General features: G+C 34.4%; 2 protein-coding genes across 2 annotated transcripts; both read right to left on the bottom strand.

The window, feature by feature from the left end:
- Positions 1-2,622: 2,622 nt before the first annotated feature.
- Positions 2,623-3,578, bottom strand: LOC145017692 (uncharacterized). The gene has a single exon (XM_078975679.1). The coding sequence runs from the start codon at positions 3,523-3,525 to the stop codon at positions 3,019-3,021; it is 507 nt and encodes a 168-aa protein (XP_078831805.1). The 5' UTR covers positions 3,526-3,578; the 3' UTR covers positions 2,623-3,018.
- An 8,002-nt stretch (positions 3,579-11,580) lies between these two features.
- LOC145014765 (uncharacterized) lies at positions 11,581-11,991 on the bottom strand. The gene has a single exon (XM_078973209.1). It carries the CDS (start codon positions 11,989-11,991, stop codon positions 11,581-11,583), a length of 411 nt encoding a protein of 136 aa, XP_078829335.1.
- Positions 11,992-14,831: the final 2,840 nt, after the last annotated feature.

The raw sequence follows: 14,831 nt of genomic DNA, 5'->3' as shown, positions 1-14,831 counted from the left end.
AGTCTATGTATCGTAGGTTATCACACGCACCAACCCCTTCTTGCACATAAATTCTTTTTAAAAACATTATGATTCAGTGTAAAATACACGCTGATGAGAGCTTGAAACGTTTTTGTCGATGGTTTGGCTATGTATCGTAGCTTATCCCACGCACCAATCCATTTCCACCTTACATTCTTCTTTAGAATTTTATGATTTGGTGTATGATACCGGACGTTGATGAAAATTCGAAAAATTTGTATCGATGGGTATATCATTTTCCGTGATATTACGCGTACCTACCCATTCTTTCCTAACAAATTTTTTATTAAAAAATTTAATGATTCGTTGTATTTTCCATACACTTATAAAACTTTGACACTCTTTGTCGATGTGTATATTCCATACCAAAAGGTATTACACACATCATTCCAGTCTCGCCCCTTATTCTTCTAATAAAAGAAGTTAATGATTCAACATATAAACAATACACTGATAAGTTCTCATAGCACTATGTTAATGAATGATAGTTCAAACCCATACTATTAGGAGACATCGCAATCTCACTTGATTACCAGCTACAACTTATGATACACTGATTGTTTCCATTGCTCTTATGTCTCACTGATTCTACTACTATCATTATGATTATGGCATTCTGATGATAACAAAAGGGGGAGAAATATTAAGTTATGTTATGATCATTCAATATCAAACACTCTTGAAACAAGAGGGTTATACATCTAGGGGGAGCAAAATTGTTTATTTGGTAGGTGGGTGTGTGTGTGTGGGGGGGGGGGGGGGGTCATACATCTTTTCAAGAGAAGATATAGAAGAAGTTTTTAAAGTGTTTCTCAGATGCATTCGTTTTCTTAGGAGGGGGGGGGGGGCAAAAGAAGGAAAATCTTAAAGCTTAAATCTTACTTTTAGGGGGAGTAAAATCTGAAGAAGTTGTTGAAGATTAGTTTGACATCATCAGATAGGGGAGATTGTAAGGTCACACCTCATGATCTCGATGAGTCAAACACCACACATTGACCACAAGCGTTAACACCAACGCCAACACCAGCACAAATCTTATCAGCATCAGCATGAACCAATGATCTTGTTGGTCTTATGTATATTAGGGAGTTATACATATATATATACAATAAATGTCCGATCCGTAATGTTAGTGTTTAGGACCAGACCTTTACTTAGATAGATATACATCCCTTAATTAGTGGGATTTCAGTTACTGTAATCACCTTTACTTAGATAGATATACATCCCTTAATTAGTGGGATTTCAGTTACTGTAATCGTATATAATCAACATTAGGGTGAAACCCTAATGTAAGTCTTGATGACCCTCTTTGTGACCTCGTTCTCTTGGTGAGAACATTCTTTCATAATGAAAACATCTTTGTGATTACTCGTGTTCTGTCGTTTTTCTGTTTAACCTTTTGCTTAGTTTGTTTATTCATTGTTATTCATACGTGAGTGTATCTGATCGATACAAACCTTCAAAATGTAGCTTCAAATAACACAACTTTGGTCCTTTATGCAACTATGGTTCATCCTTTTTTTAGAACTCTTTCATTAAAGCTCCCCAACTAACTTAAATTTAAGATTTAGTCACATATGATCATTTCCAACATAATTCTTCACAAAACTAATCCTAGTCATTTTATTAGTCAAACCCCTTTGTCTAACACAAATTTCACTAATATGAAACAAATGACCATTCTAACCAAAATATCACCCGTTCAACACTAAAACTCCATTTTGTTTTAATTGTACATATAAATCAATCTATTATTATTAAACGAATTGATTTTGTCAAATTTTCACTAATTTAATTAATTAATTAACTAATTTTATTATTATTATTTTATTTTAATTTTCACTAATTTAATTAATTATTTAATTAGTTTTATTATTATTATTTTATTTTACCAAAAGTCTAAAACTTTTAGGTACGAAAACAAGAACAACTATGTTAGAAAGGTTTAGTGAGTAAGCTAGTTTTGGATTAAAATATACGATAAATCTATTCAACTCCTACACTACTCTTAATTGTTTGCCTATATCCCTCACGGGACTTGAACCCTCGACCTCAAGGCAAAAGAGCAATACCGGATACCGCTGGGCTAGAAGCCCTTTGGTATGCATTTATATAGTACAAAAATAATTTTAGGACCTGTGACATACATACTTGTATATGTTCGTGTGGAGAGATGTTAATTTGAAAATTTTAGATAGGACAAATTGCACCAAAGACATTAAATTCTTACAAAATTTTGATTTTTCACAGCGTGTTATTTTTCCTACTATTAAGGCCTTACATCTTTACAAATGTTCGATTTTAACACTATATTCTTCAATTTGTTTCAAGTGCAGATGTCAATGTGGAATAGTAACATGTAAGTAGTATATGATGACTTGGTGTTGAATAACATTATATTTTTGGTGATATCATTTTATGGATGTCGAAATTGAATAAAAAATGTAGTGTTAAATTTTGTTTATTCAATGTTATTTCAATCCAATTTGTTTCAATCCAAATGTCAGTATGGAATGGTGATATGATGATTTGATCTTAACATGACATAATGATATTATGACACTTTTGGATGATATATTTTGTGGGTGTCAAAACTGAATAAAAAATGTATCGACTTAAATATGAAAGTATGAAAATCCAACTTTTTTTAAAACTTAGTATATTTTGTATAATTTTCTTTAGTATAACATATAATCACGACTTTCTGGGGGATTGGAGATAAAGCAACATGTAATTAGTTAAGACAAATAATATTATTGCTTTGTGTACAGAATTATAATTAATCGTCTACCTAGATATCATAAAAGATGCAGATGGAAAGTAGAACGATAAATGTGTATGTGTATAGTAAAACGTAAATACCGGATGATAAATGTGCAAAGTCATCTCTGAGCTGTAACAAAGCTGATACTTGTGGGAAATGAATAAATGAATTTTAAAAGCAGGGCCTCCTAATATCTGTCAAGGTCGTATACAGTGGTGGGTAGTGATTAATCAGTCGTGATTGTATTGAAGGTAGGAGATTTGCCTTTGAAGCTTAAGTTGGTGATAAAAATTAGCTATGAACTCTTCAGCCTTAACATCAATCCCTTCTTCCTCGCACATTTCTTCATCATTTTGTTCATGTTCTTTTCCATTTGTTATCAAGAAACTCCGTCTTGGCTGATGATAAGCATAGTCGATGTCACTTTGATCATCGAAGTCATAGGCATCAAAAGCATCAGCAGCTTGTGGGTTGATGCAAGGAATGTGAGGCAAATGGAAACGCATGGAGTTGGGTCGATGCATCCTGACATGGATGATAGGGGTGGCATCGAAAGAGAGTTGACGGTCACCATCTTGTAGTGATCCTACGCCTTTGTTGGAATGGGATAACTGCAGCTGCAGTTGCATCAGCTTTTTCTTTAAAGCAAAGACTCCACCTTTTCTTGTCCATAACAAAGCTAATCTTAGTATGTTCCATGCTCGACGACCCATGTCTGATTTGGAACTATTGTACATTTTCTTTTCTGTGCGTATCTATAGCGAAACTCGAAGTATGATATATAATGGAGTTGAATTGAATGAAGCAATAGATCGACGTTTGTGTGTGTATATATATTCCTATCTATTTTGTTTGGTTGTGAAATGAATACGCGGTTATATGTTGCAAGTCTAATTTTTTAAGAAAGGAAGAATGGTTGGGTTTGGGTGTGGAAATGGTGGCAGCTGGGCATGTGCTCTTTCCAGCGACTGCCATCTGTACTACGTTGTATGAGTTGGTGGAGATGTGGGAAGGGCCATAATAAATGGCAGGAAGTTTCCTTCGTAATAAACAATCAAATATTTTAGGAAAAAAAATATTAAATTAGTGTCTCCGTATCATTGATTATCCAAGGGGCTTCTTGACTTCATGTTATGAATTTTGTCTCTATTTGGGAATCAAGCACCGCATATGTACAATAGATGTATCATGTATGTATGGTGTGGATACATTGGCCTTCATTCACCGGCACTTCATCTTGGAATAATACTAATTAACTTTCTAAATTATTGATTGATTAAAAGTTGACAACACAAACAATTTCCTTTAATTTCAAAACCATTATTATCTTTTAAAGATAGAAAATAACTAGGGATGAGCAAAAGGACCAGGGAACCGGCCGGAACCAAAACCAGTCCTGGAACCGGCACCCGATGGAACCGGTTGGGCCGGGACCTATACTATAAATTCGTGATTATTTGGAACCGGAACCCGGTAAGAACCGGCTATTGGAACCGGCCCAAAACCGGGAACTGACCCGGCTAGAAAACCCCATGTTGTTGAATGTTGACGTTGTTGTCGCTTGAACTTCTGCATCCCATCTAGTCGCAAATCGCAAGCTGTCACGTAACCAAAAAAAATCGCTCACGGCCACGATCCCAACTCCCTAAGTCACGAACCCTACTGGCTATTCTCTTCATCAATCGGCAATCGGCATCTCTTCATCATCCTTCAATTCTTCATCTCCAAGTTTCCATCGATTACAAGTTTCCATCTCTAAGTTTCAATCGATCTTCAATTCTTTATCATTATTCATTGATTTTCATCTTCAATTGCTTCAATGATTCAAACTATGGATGTTCATGAAGATCAAGTAAGGGCATATATTTATATTTCATGTTTTAAGATTATATATTTCAATATTTGCTTTAATGCTTCAATGATTCGCCAAATAATGCATGCATGCAAGTTTTTTTTCTTTGCTTTTGTTGTCTCCATTCCAAATATATGCATTGTTATACCTACTTAATTAAAAGATCTTGATTCTTGATCATAGTCTCATAGTGGAGTACTCCTTTACGGATGAAAGGTTGTACATATAATATATGTTTCATGTTTTAAGCTCCATTTAACAATGTACTTTGTAGACATACATGCAAGATTTTTGTTAGATTAGTTTATTGTTTATAGTATGAATGTAATTATGTAAGATTGTAAAAACTACGAATTTGTTTAGTACTTTTGTTATATAATTAATGTGTAAAATTGACAATGTAGGATTTGGATGGGCTACCAAATGTACCATTATCAAGATACCGAAACTCGGATGCTCATGATGCCAATATTGAAGATAGTAATCCGGCTAATTGGATTGGAAAAGACTTTGATGACCAAGTAAGATTAGCATTTAGCTCATTAGCAATATTTATTTCTTTAGCAATCTGTCCAAATATTAAATTGTGCATAACTAGTTCAATTTAACTTGTTTTGACCTGAATCTTTTTCCTACATGTAGATTAGGATTTTTTAGTTGAGTTTACACTATAAAAACGCTTGATTTGGTAAAAAATTGAATGAGTTACAAGCCCCGCAAGGAAGGGTGTCAAATCTGATTTTTTTTTTCTAACAGCAATAAAACATGATCTGATTTTGTTGTTCAAATGTGCATAACTCATTCAATTTAACTTGTTTTGACCTGAATCTTTTTCCTACATGTAGATTAGGATTTTTAGTTGAATTTAGACTATAAAAACGCTTGATTTGGTTCAAAATTGAATGAGTTACAAGCCTCACAAAGAAGGGTGTCAAATCTGATTTTTTTTTTCTAACAGCAATAAAACGTTATCTGATTTTGTTGTTCAAATGTGCATAACTCATTCAATTTAACTTGTTTTGACCTGAATCTTTTTCCTACATGTAGATTAGGATTTGTAGTTGAATTTAGACCATAAAAACGTTTGATTTGGTTAAAAATTGAATGAGTTACAAGCCCTACAAGGAAGGGTGTCATATCTGATTTTTTTTTTCTAACAGCAATAAAACGTGATCTGATTTTGTTGTTCAAATGTGCATAACTCATTCAATTTAACTTATTTTGACTTGAATCTTTTTCGATTTGTAGTTGAATTTAAACTATAAAAACTCCTGATTTGGTTAAAAATTAAATGAGTTACAAGCCCCGCAAGGAAGGGTGTCAAATCTGATTTTATTTATATTTATTTTTCAGCATTTAAACGTAATATGACTTATTATATGTTTTATGTTGAGAATATAGGATTATGGAGAAGATTCAAAAGAAGATTATATAGAAGAAACACTGGCATGGAATGTTATACCAAGTGATGAATCAAACCAAGAAGATGAGCCACAAGAACAACAACCTTCAAAAAAACGAAAATTTGCAACCACACAAAAACAAAAACAATCAAAAAAACCAACACAAACAAAAAAACCACCACCACCACAAAAACGAACACAAGAAAAATACCCCAAAAAACCAAAACCCAAAAAAAAAAAAGACTCAAAAGGAGTTAAGGGACCGGATTAACCCAACCAGACGAGGTGAGGGTAGAGATAATTTTACCGCTCCTGTTTGGAAATACTTCGAGATCGAATGGATAAAGGAGGACGATGGAATTGAAAGAAAGTGGGCCGAATGTAATTATTGTTTACATTTACTAGCCGCACATCCAAACCGGAATGGGACAACTTCAATAAACAAGCATTTTAATGGGTGCAAGTTAAATCCAGACAACATACCGAAACAAGTTGATGACAAACAACAAAAGTTGTCATTTACGAAAGCTCCTAATGGCGAGGGTCATGTATACACATGGAACATGATGATAATAGGATCCAACTTGCCTTGCTAGGACTTTTCACCATCGGGGAACTACCATTTAAACTCATTGAAAACGAGGCATTCATAGAATTTGTAAACGCCCTCAATGGTAGGGTGAAATTGCCTTCAAGGCATAAAATTTCTCGTGATGTTGTGTCATTCTATTTAATTGAGAGGGAGAAGTTGTACAAACATTTGAGACACCCCAAAACAGCCATCCACTTGACAACCAACACGTGGACATCCTCGTGTCAAAAGATAAATTATATGGTTGTCACGGCCCACTTCATTACCAAAGATTTTGTCATGCACAAAATGGTAGTCAACTTTAGAGAGGTTGATACTCACAAAGCTGAAGACATGGCCCGGGAGTTGCTAATTTGCATAAACAAGTGGGGGATGAAGAATGTCATGACGATGACCGTTGATAATGCCAAGACAAATGACGCGGCAATCAACATCATTGTGAAAGAACTATCGGGTATTTACGAGAATGGCAAACATTTTCACATTAGGTGTATGGCTCATATCATAAACCTAGTTGTGAAAATTGGGTTAAAACATGAATTTTATCATGTAAAAAACCTACAAGATGCGGTGAAATACATTAGAGCCTCCCCGCAACGGATCAAGACCTTTAAACAAGCCATGAAGGATGCGGCTGTAGAAAGTCAAAGGTTTTTGTGTGGTGAAACTCCAACAAGGTGGAACTCTACCTTTGAATTTCTAAGATCAGCATACGATGTGAAAGATGCATTTCTCAAATGTAGCCATCAAGGTAAATAAAATCAATTAATCAAATATATTTCAACACTAAAATTAGCAATATTTACTTCTTTAGCAATCTGTCCAAATTTTAAATTGTGCATAACTAATTCAATTTAACTTGTTTTGACCTGAATCTTTTTCCTACATGTAGATTAGGATTTGTAGTTGAATTTATACTATAAAAACGCTTGATTTGGTTAAAAATTGAATGAGTTACAAGCCCTACAAAGAAGGGTGTCAAATCTGATTTTTTTTTTCTAACAGCAATAAAACGTGATCTGATTTTGTTGTTCAAATGTGCATAACTCATTCAATTTAACTTATTTTGACTTGAATCTTTTTCCTACATGTAGATTAGGATTTGTAGTTGAATTTAAACTATAAAATCACCTGATTTGGTTAAAAATTAAATGAGTTACAAGCCCCGCAAGGAAGGGTGTCAAATCTGATTTTATTTATATTTATTTTTCATCATTTAAACGTAATATGACTTATTATATGTTTTATTTTGACAATATAGGATTATGGAGAAGATTCAAAAGAAGATTATATAGAAGAAACACTGGCATGGAATGTTATACCAAGTGATGAATCAAACCAAGAAGAGGAGCCACAAGAACAACAACCTTCAAAAAAACGAAAATTTGCAACCACACAAAAACAAAAACAACCAAAAAAACCAACACAAACAAAAAAACCACCACCACCACAAAAACGAACACAAGAAAAATACCCCAAAAAACCAAAACCCAAAAAAAAAAAAAAAAAAAAAAAAAAAAAAAAAAAAGACTCAAAAGGAGTTAAGGGACCGGATTAACCCAACCAGACGAGGTGAGGGTAGAGATAATTTTACCGCTCCTGTTTGGAAATACTTCGAGATCAAATGGATAAAGGAGGACGATGAAATTGAAAGAAAGTGGGCCGAATGTAATTATTGTTTACATTTACTAGCCGCACATCCAAACCGGAATGGGACAACTTCAATAAACAAGCATTTTAATGGGTGCAAGTTAAATCCAGACAACATACCGAAACAAGTTGATGACAAACAACAAAAGTTGTCATTTACGAAAGCTCCTAATGGCGAGGGTCATGTATACACATGGAAACATGATGATACTAGGATCCAACTTGCCTTGCTAGGACTTTTCACCATCGGGGAACTACCATTTAAACTCATTGAAAACGAGGCATTCATAGAATTTGTAAACGCCCTCAATGGTAGGGTGAAATTGCCTTCAAGGCATAAAATTTCTCGTGATGTTGTGTCATTCTATTTAATGGAGAGGCAGAAGTTGTACAAATATTTGAGCAACCCCAAAACAGCCATCCACTTAACAACCAACACGTGGACATCCTCGTGTCAAAAGATAAATTATATGGTTGTCACGGCCCACTTCATTACCAAAGATTTTGTCATGCACAAAAGGGTAGTCAACTTTAGAGAGGTTGATACTCACAAAGCTGAAGAGATGGCCCGGGAGTTGCTAATTTGCATAAACAAGTGGGGGATGAAGAATGTCATGACGATGACCGTTGATAATGCCAAGACAAATGACACGGCAATCAACATCATTGTGAAAGAACTATCGGGTATTTACGAGAATCGCAAACATTTTCACATTAGGTGTATGGCTCATATCATAAACCTAGTTGTGAAAATGGAGTTAAAACACGAAGTTTATCATGTAAAAAACCTACAAGATGCGGTGAAATACATTAGAGCCTCCCCGCAACGAAATTGTAGCAACATTTGTTGATGAAAAAATCTATGAAAAAAAAAAAACTTGAAAATATATTTAAAAAACACAAAAAACCGAAACCGAAATAAAAAACCAATGGTTTGACATTTTCCAAAATCAAAAATCAAAATTTCCAATATGACTTTGGTTTTATAAAAGAATGAACCATTCTTACTGATGTGAATTATGACCATTGGTTTGGCATGCGAAATTCGGGACATCTCATGAATACGTAGTTACAATATCGTCTGAACTCGTAATTCATAGTAAGGGGTTAGAGTATCATCGCATGAATATGTAGTTACAACATCGCCTGAACTCGTAATTCATCACCTATAGGTTATGGGCCTGCTGGTGTTTCCACTGGGTTGTCTAGAATAGTCCGTGGTCGCATCTATACTATGGTAGATGACTACATTGCCACATTGCCGGTTAAGGTTATGATATCTCTTTTCATCCTACATCACCTATTCATCATCATCTATTTACCTAATTATCATCACCTATATCTCATCATTTTATTTCATCACACACCAACTATTTCATCTACCCATGTTTCATCCGCAACATATTTGTAGTTATGAAATAAATATACCTTTTAAATCTTTTAAAACATGTATAAAATCGTTCATCCAGCATAGACAGCAAGTATTCAAATAATATGCACACATAGCACGTAATTATATAAAATACTTCATATCTATGTGTAAGATGAAAGTAACTATATATACCATAAAAATCCCATAAATGCTTCCTAACTTCAAACCGCAAGGTTTACTCTACTAAAGCTTCATATTCTCGGCTCTATGGACCTAGAAGGGTCCAGATTACTAACTTCAAACCCCAATGTTTACTCCACTAAAGCTTCATATTCTCAACTCTCTGGACCTAGAAGGGTCTAGATCTATAACACAAACTTGCAAGAGGGGTTTGAGGCATTCAAAACCCCAAAGATGAAGTGATTCAAGCCCCTCTTGCAAGTTTGTATAGATCTTTAGGGTTTTGAATGCCTCAAACCCCTCTTGCAAGTTTGTGTTATAGATCTAGACCCTTCTAGGTCAAGAGAGCTGAGAATATGAAGCTTTAGTAGAGTAAACCTTGGGGTTTGAAGTTAGTAATCTGGACCCTTCTAGGTCCATAGAGCCGAGAATATGAAGTTTTAGTAGAGTAAACCTTGCGGTTTGAAGTTAGGAAGCATTTATGGGATTTTTATGGTATATATAGTTACTTTCATCTTACACATAGATATGAATTATTTTATATAATTACGTGCTATGTGTGCATATTATTTGAATACTTGCTGTCTATGCTGGATGAACGATTTTATACATGTTTTAAAAGATTTAAAAGGTATATTTATTTCATATCTACAAATATGTTGCGGATGAAACATGGGTAGATGAAATAGTTGGTGTGTGATGAAATAAAATGATGAGAGATAGGTGATGATAATTAGGTAAATAGATGATGATGAATAGGTGATGTAGGATGAAAAGAGATATCATAACCTTAACCGGCAATGTGGCGATGTAGTCATCTACCATAGTATAGATGCGACCACGGACTATTCTAGACAACCCAGTGGAAACACCAGCAGACCCATAACCTATAGGTGATGAATTACGAGTTCAAGCGATGTTGTAACTACATATTCATGCGATGATACTCTAACCCCTTACTATGAATTACGAGTTCAGACGATATTGTAACTACGTATTCATGAGATGTCCTGAATTTCGCATGCCAAACCCATGGTCATAATTCACATCAATAAGAATGGTTCATTCTTTTATAAAACCAAAGTCATATTGGAAATTTTGATTTTTTATTTTGGAAAATGTCATACCATTGGTTTTTTATTTCGGTTTCGGTTTTTTGTTTTTTTTTTAATATATTTTCAAGGTTTTGTTTTTTTTTTTTTTATTTCATAGATTTTTTCATCAACAAATGTTGCTACAATTTAACAAAAATAAATAATTTGCTAAAACATAATACAGTTTCAATAGTTTAATGGCAAATAAATAACGAAAAAAAATTTAGTGACTAAATGTGAAAAAAATCGAAAGTTCGTTACCCTTTCAATTCATTATCCTAAGATAAAACCTAAACTTGTACATATTGCTATTCTTGTGTAAAACACAATATGTGTTTTATATCTAGGTTTTGATTGATTATTCTTACCATTTGTGTTCTTTTACACTCAAACACCAATAGTTTATGTATTGCATTAACTGGAAAAAGAAAATAAAATCATGGATCATGTATAATTGTTGTTTAAAGCACCGTCATAACTAAAACATTAGCATGAAACCCCATCCAAGGCAACCTGCAGCTTCCATTATTCTGCTCTATATGAGTATATGTCTTTGGTTAAACATACATGCTCGTTCACGAGCATTTTAATTACACGTACAACCATAATTAAACATGCATTTGGATTTATTTAATTAAACAGAAATATTCTAGGATGGGATCAGCTGGCCTTGCCTCATCGCCAATGTCTTGTAGATCTCCATTATCATCTTCTCATCGTATTCATTCATTGCCATCGTCCCAAACCCTTCTCCACCCATTGTTCTCCCCCTCACCACAGATGAACTCGCGAGTTTCATCATAATCATCATATAAGCATCACGGATTCCTATAAACAACTTCCTGGGCTTCAACTTCAAAGTAAGCCTCGGATTTATCCTAAACCTCCAGAACCGCCTTTTCCTCCTCCTCAACCTCCTCGGCTTCGATCTAGACTCCTCCTCCTCCCCTTCCTCTCGTCCTGCACTGTGGTAACTAGTACTGGTGCCGAGGCGTTCGTACCCTCTTGCTCGCCAGCAGCCTTTTACACTTTTGTATGCTGTAGTGGTTAAGCCTTCCATATTTTGAAGATCGATCTGTATTTGTGTGGATACATTAAGAAAATTATAGGTAGCTAGGTGGGGGCGTTGGAGTTATAACATTAGCTTGCTGCTAGGGAAGTAAGGAGATGTAGTAATTAATGTGGCAGATTGGTTCTGAAACCTTACCTACATTTCTCGCGGATTTCATTATTTGTAGAGAAAGGAGTGCACGGATCATTCACACCATTGGTTCCCACCACTTTGACTTTCCAGGTTTCAGATCTCAACACCAAGCTAGCTAATCCATGTGTTTATTTTTTAATTTAATCTATTCATCAATTACTTTCTCACCATTCCATTGAATTTAACCATGATCATCTCTACCTTCTTTTGACACCAACAAATAAAATCAGACATAATTAAGACCAACTTAGACTTGAAGAACAGGATTTGGGACGTTTGTTAGACTATCAAGGTGAGGGATGAAACCATGATTTTAGTATAAGAAGGCTTTCATCTATCCAAAGTTTTTAAAACAAACTTGTTGAAAATTACACAATTACCGTTATATCCCAATTCAAAAAAAAAAAAAAAAAAAAAAAAAAAAAAAAAAAAAAAGCGTGAGTAATTAAGCTAACTATACACACACTTATAAAATTCATGACAAGTGACAAAAGAATGCAATGTGTGTTCCTGCAGGTCCTAACAACAAGCTATTTCAATCATTTGAAGCATATATCATTTGATTTGTAAAGACAACAAAGTTAGAAGCTTTTTCCTTTCACCATAAGCACAAAATCATAACATGTATACCCGATATTGTAATTTAATGCAATAGCTTTTAATTATTGTGAAACTAGATGTGTATTCTTGGAAGCCTTGAAATCCTATCAATTAGTGTTTGCATCCGAAAAGGTAGTTGATCCAATAAAGATTAAGACCCCATTTGATAGACATTTATTCAAGTTCAAACGGATATTTCTGGTTAAATAGACTGTAAAGATTAATTGATATGCAGAAAAAATAAGTCTCTCCGATAAAATATGTCTTTCATAGAAAACTCTAAAACCATCTTTTTCTGACTGAATAGATTAGAACGACAATTATGTCCTAAACCCTGCATTTTTCTTGTATTATTAATTTCTTTTAAATAATTTTTTAATTTTTTTTATTGAGTTATATTGGATTATTATATATTGAAAATTTTTATTTTTAATATATAATATTTATGTATTAATTGATATTATTTTATTCTATTATTAATTTATTTAAAATAATTCTTTTTTATTTCCTTTTGATAGATTACTTTATTTTTATTAGATTATTATATATTAGAAATATTATTTATAAATATATAATATTTATATATTAATAAATATTACTTTATTTGATTATTAATTTCTTTTAGTTATTTTTTATAATTCATTTTTATTTATTTAATTTTTTGTTTTTTACAATACCACCATCATCCCAATATATTTTAAAAAAATTTATCCATCCCATCACAGCAGACATAAATCGGGTCATCTAACATCCAAAATTCTGGTATGTCTTGAAACCCTAAGGAATGATAATTTTTGCATAATTGGTCCATTAAGTACGTTGGACGTACTTAAGTGTACGCTTAACATACTGTATGGTTGTGGTTGCGGAGGAATCAGGGTACGTTGGGCGTACCTTGAGTTACGTGGGGCGTACGGACCAGGGACGCAAAACCCTAAATCTCAAACTTGAGGCCTATTTAAACATATTTAAGTCCCTTGGACTAAACCCCAGAGAACCTCCCCAACTATAGAACGTTCATATACTCCTGGAAACCTTGTGAGATCATTCTTGAGCCTTAAAGAGTGTATTTGCGGCCTTTTTAGTGTGTATTTCAAGAAAAAGGGGTGGTCAAGCAACCTTGGATCAAGTGGGTGCTTCAAGATCCTGCACCAAAATCATCTTGCAAAGCTTCTGGAGGTAAAAAGCTTGCATCTTTCCTTTTTAGTCTTTAGATCTAGCTAAGGTTTTGGTGGTTTGTCCCTTTGGTGAACTTTGGACCTTGTTTGGTGAGCTAAGCCTCCTCTTTCGATATGAGAATCAGATCGAGGTCCCCTAGTCATGTAGAAGTATAAAAATGGAAGTTTGATGAGAGATTTGACCTCATGCTTGGGTAAAAGACCTTGGAAAGGTCTTAATGGAGTAGTTGGGTGTGTATGAGACATGCAAGGGCATAAAGTTGCCAATTTTATGCCTTAAGACATCTTGTTAGACTTAGATCTAGCTTTTGGACATGAAAGATTCGAGCATTAAGCACTTAATGGAAAAAGTGCTTAAAATGGTTGTACGCTGGGCGTAACTGGCTGTACGCGGCGTGTAGTCCCTAAGCTTTCATTACGCTGCGCGTACCAGGGTGGTACGATGGGCGTACGCAACTCAGTTGGGCCCTAAGTTGTTTTGGGCCTTTAGGCCTTTAGGCCTCAGTTGGTTGTTGGGCTTGGTTGGATTCTGTCAGTTAGAGGCCTTTTCATCTGTTTGGGTCGTGGATTTATCGGTTGGGCCTTATTGGGCCAAGGGGCCCATTAAGGATATTGGACTTGGACTTTGGGGCCCATTTGCAAGGAAAGAGTAATTGGGCCGTGGGGGTAGAATTGGAAGGCTGAGCCTTTCCTGGGATAATTTAAGGTCTTATCATTGATTATATCATTATTGTTATTATTCAGCTCGGGAGGTTGCAAATTATTAGGAGGAAAATATTCGTATTCATCAGACAAAGGTGAGTCTTCCCACCATACCTATGGGTCTACGGCACCAAGGTCGGCCCATTATGTGCTCATGTTATGTGTGTGTTATTCATTTATGAATTGATATGTTATGAGATATTATGTTGGTATGGA

This window comes from Lactuca saligna, chromosome 9 (assembly GCF_052625555.1).
Source record: "Lactuca saligna cultivar CGN05327 chromosome 9, ASM5262555v1, whole genome shotgun sequence".
NCBI classification, from domain to species: domain Eukaryota; kingdom Viridiplantae; phylum Streptophyta; class Magnoliopsida; order Asterales; family Asteraceae; genus Lactuca; species Lactuca saligna.
Note: the sequence above shows the minus strand (reverse complement) of the source record. Positions and strands in the feature narration are given on the sequence as shown.

Bases quoted from the DNA above. Each gene is read 5' to 3' on its own strand.
- LOC145017692 (XM_078975679.1), bottom strand. From the start codon at position 3,525: ATGTACAATAGTTCCAAATCAGACATGGGTCGTCGAGCATGGAACATA.
- LOC145014765 (XM_078973209.1), bottom strand. From the start codon at position 11,991: ATGGAAGGCTTAACCACTACAGCATACAAAAGTGTAAAAGGCTGCTGG.